This window comes from Columba livia, chromosome 5 (assembly GCF_036013475.1).
Source record: "Columba livia isolate bColLiv1 breed racing homer chromosome 5, bColLiv1.pat.W.v2, whole genome shotgun sequence".
NCBI lineage: Eukaryota > Metazoa > Chordata > Aves > Columbiformes > Columbidae > Columba > Columba livia.
In genome coordinates this window covers 38,311,446-38,317,445 of record NC_088606.1, presented here as the reverse complement: position 1 = coordinate 38,317,445, position 6,000 = coordinate 38,311,446, and the positions used below count along the sequence as shown (strand labels likewise).

Here is a 6,000-nt window from a genome sequence, read left to right as displayed (position 1 = left end):
CAGAAACCACTTCAAAGACAACAGAAAAACATTTTAACTGTAGAAGAGAGGGAACATGGCACTATTTATGTAAAATCATAACAGGTATGATGCTGGCAGTAAAACAGGAGTAGCTGAGGTTCTCCTTTCTACTATTACAGCTACATAAGAGAGAAAGTTTAAAATAACAGACTCCTTCATTCTAGGGTGTTTTGAGTCAACCTAAAATAGCACTTACAGAGAATCTGTGAGAATGACATCTTAAGAGAATGCAATAGTGCAACAAATGACAACAAGTGAAAAAAAGGTATTTTTATTTCTCAGTGTTTCTCCACTGTCAATACTGTCCTTTTGCTGCAACATGTTGCAAAAAACTCTGCCTTTTCCATTTTAAACAGCTACAATATTTACAGGCTGTTTCCAGTAACACACGCAGACACATACACACTCACAGACACACAGGTACATATATCCCTACCCCTGGCAAGGAATCCATTTGCTGGTAGAGGCAATATATATTTTCATTGCCCATTAACAACCAAAGCCATGCTCTCATTCCTGCTCTACTCCCCTCTCCCTTCATCTCCTAACCAGCAGCTTGTTGTCAGGCTTTGGGGGTGTCTGTGTAAGAAGTTACATATCCAGCTATTCAATTGCCATCTTCCAGAGTTGTGGACAAGGTGTACTGGGATTATCTGTCGAAACTGTACATACCAGAAGTCATAGAAGTTGCTCGTGTTCAGATGTTTGTGACTGAGTGATGTATGTATACTCCTGAAATCTTTTGGAGCAGCCATCTTAATCACCTTTTGGAAATATACATACCATGCAGGGGTGAAACAAGCCACATGCTTTACTTTCCACCAAGGTGTTATGTACCCACTTTTTTACTAAGGCACCAGTAATTACCAGTGTAATTTCTGAAAGAGTCCAGCATCATTGAATGTACTGCAATAGATTATCAAATAGCAAGCCAGACAAGAAAATAGATGCCTATATAATAGGTATAAAACTCCTTAATAAAAACAAGTACATAAAACCTGTGGTGGTATAACCCCAAATCCAATATAAGTTGAAGGATATTTGAGTAATATTGTTAACAGTAAGAAATGTAATCTATCCTGCTCCATTTTGGGAGAGTTCTGTAATGTAGAAAGATCTTTAAAGCAGAGTCTTTGTATCTACACTCCTAGGACATACGGTGTCACGTGCATTTTCAGAGAAATGATCTGAAGTCGAATCCAGCTGTGCGGTATCTCTGCTCCCCCTTGCCCAAGTCCAGACAAATCTTCATGGCCACTTGTCAAACAGCCAAGGGCATGGACCTGTGCCATGCAAGTCTTCATCTTCCACCCCACCAGTCACCTAGGCTTCTCATAAGAGTTCTTCAGTTCCCAAAGGGGTTGTGAACATGGGGGTAAGGAACACCTGGTAATGAACGACACCGCTGACCAGAAAACTGAGACCACTACTCAAACATGCCAAATGTCCCAGGCAAAGTGGCTGTAGGACCATTCAACATATATGGAATTACCTTAAATAATCACCATCATTGTCTGCTCCTTCGCTCTCCCTCCAACTCTGAAATAATTTCACAAATGGTGAATCACAAGAGAGATCTCCAGAATTCATCCCAAGTATCACACAGTGCAAGTGGCACAGAAGTCTAGGTGTCATCACTGGTGTCACATACATATTTCTAGGGCTCTGTCTGTTTTAATCAAAACATTTAAAAAGATTTCATAGGGAAGTGAAATAGGAAGAGGTTTTAAATAATTATCGGCAGGCATTTAACAAATGAACATAATCTGATTAGTGGGGTTTTTAAGCACTTTTCTGTACTTGCAATTTTGTTTTAGGGAGCTGTAAATCCTTCCATATGTACACAGATACCACCTTTAAAGAAATCTGAGAGAAAGAAAACAGATTGGGATCTACCTGGAAGCTAGAACAATGGGACTTAACTGGAATGTTCTTATGGCAAGAGAATATTACACAATGCAAGTGGACATAGCTAAAGCACTCATCTATAATGTATCTTCATGAAAGCTTAGAAAGATCTGAAAAAAAAAATCTGCTCTATGCTGAGCTCAACCTGGATTGACAGGACTAATTTGAAAATACCCATCTTTTCCATACAACAGGAGAAAATACTATGCATCAAGACAAAGGGGCCAAAGAAAAGATAACAAAAGATGAAATTATCTCCATCTAGAAGAGAGGTTTCCATGGACAGATCTATCCTGTGGGGATTTAGAAGAAAAACACAGCTTTGTCCAAGACACAAACTTTGCACAAACTGACATACAATCATATATGAATCTTAAGAGTTCAGAATGCAGGAAAACTTTTAAAAAGTTAATTGTCCAAAGTGAAATTTCAACTAGGTGGCTTCTGTTGAGCAGATCTGGAATAGGTATGAGCACTCCATGAATGGCTTCATAGCAAGTGTTTGCTGAATACCCAAAAGAAGGTATTAACCTCTTAACTGGCCACATTAAAATCCATCTCCTGAAGGCAACACACCAAAAGCTGTAAGATTAAAAAAAATAAATAGAAAATCCATCAATTCTCTTTGCCCCTTAAAAAGAGCCTTTCTTTTTCCCCATTTGCTGTTTGCTGATCTAATTCCAGGCAGTTACATAGTCTCTAGAATTAAGCTAACAAGTCATTAATTCCTGTCATATATATTACCAGCAATGGACACGGTCATTATCTTGCCCTAAAGAGAGGGAAAGAGATTGTTCAGAGCCAGGGTTAATGTAGTAAAAGTTGCTTCAGTCAAGTTTTTTTTTTTTTTTAAAAACAAAACAAAACAAAAACCTATGTATTTTGTTTTTCAGTCATTTGTTTACCTCAAGGCTTCAGTACATGAAAAAGCCTTGTGCAACTAGTATCAAATGAAGACAAATTCTTCTTCCTAAAATGAAGCAACACTCCTAGTGATATAGGAAAGTCTGTAATTACTGGAAGAACACAGAACAAAAACTTAACTAAAACACCTTCAACTCAAAACTTACACATCATCTTCGCTCCTGACAGCAACATGACCTGACTGCTGAAGAATGTTCATCTACTATACTACATTTTCAGGTACGCAGGAGATGAATTCAGCTACACTATAATGTGCACATGACAAACTACGTGGAGCTGCAAAATTATTTCAACGGTGGCAGATCCGGAACTGTGCATTTATACCAAGATTAGGGAGGCTGTGCAGGTGCATAAACCAAACAGTAATATGCAACTGTAAGATGCACAGTACTTCGAGAACAAGTTTGCATAGTATGCGATGTAAGCAAGGTCCCAGTATCATTTACTGGGAACAGTATTGTGAATTGACTAGCTACCAGGCAAAGACTTACCCTTTCATGGCTAGATGGCATACAGTGATTTGAGCCAGAATACCAGTATCTCCTAGGTAGCTATTTCTTCCTTTGTTTTTTTCCTCATCTCATATAGCTTCAGTCTTACATTAGGTACATAATGAACAAGGTTTCCCTGATGTCAGAGAAATAATTACAATAACCTCTGTGGTATGTCAGACGTCTCTTCTGGTTATGTTACCTACACAGAAGCAGAGGTGACTGGGAAGAAGATGGCTGCTCCCAAAAACTAGGACTCTGTGCAGTTTCCCCACAGAGTCCTATATAATTACAGGTCAGAAACAGGAAACAATCACAACAGGTACATTTTTTTCTTATGGATTAAGAGAAGTGAGCCATAGGAACTGCAAGTCAAGAACAAACCAGTTTCCCCTCTCACACTCCTGTGATAGCTCTGAGTTACTTGTTTCCCTGAATACACACTTGAAAAAAATACAATAGAACCTAGGATATGTAACACATGAATAATTCAACTTCACAGTTATAAATACTCAAATTACACTTACATAGAATATATAATCACAGAAAATAAAATTCAAGTCATAGAAAAGAATGAAGACTAAAGGGAAAGAAAAGGCAAGGTGGTAAAAGTGATACAAGTTTAGGGCTGTGCCTTCTATAAAAGCTCTTTAAAAGTAAAAGTCAAGTTTCTGTTGGGCTTTTTTGTTTGAGGTTTTCTGAGGGGTTTTGTTGTTGCTGTTTTCCTTTTTTAAATTGGATGGAATCAAAAGAACCTTCAAGCATCTATGAAGTAATCATGGACCTGCACCTCTGCCTACAAAACTCAAACCACTGTCTCCGCCAGAGAAGAGCCAATGAAACAACACAGCCAGCTCGGGGTGTAAAGAAGCAAAGTAGCCATGGCTAGCAGAGGGAGGACAGATGAAAAGTCGTACGTTGGGGTGCACTTTAAAGCTAGACGTGTTGTACAGATTTGAGGTACCACTGCCACCACAATAGAGTCTGATGTAGTCCAGGGATACTCAGGTGCTTTTCTACATTATTTGTTATTTTACCATTTATTGTGAAGAGGATGCAGCAAATGCACTTGTACGAAATACAGAACATAGAACCAAACCCATGGCACAGCCCTTACCATCAACATGTATATGGAGAGGGAGGGGATTAATCCCAAAGGCAATTTAAATAATGGTATTTTATATACTTATATTTATATATATAAATAAATGTTCTCAGCAATCTCAGGGTTGTTTTTAGTGCATTGCTGTAAAAAAATTAGTGCAGTTCTCATTAATGTTTAGCTCAATAGGAATAAGAATCTATACATCTGTTCAGTCTCTTCTTGCCACACCTGAAACCTTTACACTGTTTTACCAAACTGAAGGTTTGTAGTCAATTTCTTTAAAATAAGGTGGATGAATTCCACACACTCTGTGACAAGATATGACAATTTTTGGCAAAACAATTAGAAAAATATGAGGTGCTCTGATCTTAGAACTGAAAAGTTTGTTGATTTAAAGCATTACGCAATGCATAAACAAAATTTATAAACAAAAAGATATGTCTCAACAAATCTATCCTTCATGCAAATGTTTCTTCAGCAGCTAACAACTTTAAAAAAATTTTCTTACACTCGTTTATTTGGGGAAAGGGACTTGGACAACTCTGTGTTTCAAGTCCTTTCCTACAACTGGACCAAAAGTTTCAAGTCCTGGGAGCTGCTTCTTCTGGACCCTTCTCTCTTCTGAACCGTTGGAGAAGGGGAAGTTTCAGTCTCAGAGATTTACACTTCAGCCCCAAGTTCAAGGACTCCAGTTTCAACAACAGCAACATATTTATCTTCGATTTGAACCAGCAGGATGGTTTTATCTATATGGGACCGACTACTTGGATCTCTGCTGCAAGGCACCCAGCGGTGAATCACCTGGGGGGGGGAAAAAAGGCAGAATAAAACATAAGTTCCATAGGGAAAGCTGCCGTATCAAACTTCTGGCTGATAACTCAAGACCCTTACAGGGCAAAAGGAGCAATAACAAAAGTGCTATACTGACTTAGTTGCCCATTTTTTAGTGACAGCATACCCACAGATAAGCTACTTAATTAAGTCTTGCTGGAGATCTGCAGCTTACCTGAGAACAGCCAGCCTTTGATTTGAAATTCAGCAGGAACAAACAACTTGATCCAAATAAGAACCAAACAGTTCGTGCAAAGTGAGTAACAATTGAAGAAAAAACTTGTATAGATATAGGCTTGGGATATTTTGACGTTCTAGCTGTAATAGTCTTAAAATAGCTCAGTGTTTTGCAGCATATAATAGCACAGAAGCATAGTCTATCAGGAGCTAGCTGTAAACTACTGTCTCTTTTAAGTCAAATGCCCTGCCCTAATTTTGTTCCCTACTTACTGTGAATTTAAGGTTGATATTTTAGATTAAATTCCTCAAAGATAATTTAAAATGAAAAATATATTACAAACAGGAAGGGTTTCAGAAACAATGCCATAAACTACTGTCCCATATTGCCTTGGATTTACAGATTTCAGGTACTATGATCCTCCAAGGATCCCACCTGATACTGACCAGACAGTCCCTTGTCTATACAGGCCCTTATATGACCAACTCTGCTCAGCTGCCTCCATAAAAACCAAGCCCTTAAATTCTGGGCACCCCAAAGGA

At 38.4% G+C, this 6,000-nt stretch overlaps 1 protein-coding gene across 21 annotated transcripts in view; it reads right to left on the bottom strand.

Annotated features, from left to right (window-relative positions):
- Positions 1 to 276: 276 nt before the first annotated feature.
- Positions 277 to 6,000, bottom strand: part of PCNX1 (pecanex 1) — a 96,704-nt gene continuing 90,980 nt past the window's right edge. For 20 of the 21 annotated variants that reach the window (XM_065064445.1, XM_065064444.1, XM_065064441.1 and 17 more), the window contains one exon: positions 277 to 5,250. In XM_065064445.1, coding sequence (XP_064920517.1) covers positions 5,110 to 5,250 — 141 coding nt within the window. In that variant the 3' untranslated portion in view covers positions 277 to 5,109. The remainder of the gene's footprint in view (positions 5,251 to 6,000) is intronic. The other variant, XR_010472982.1, reaches the window with a different exon arrangement.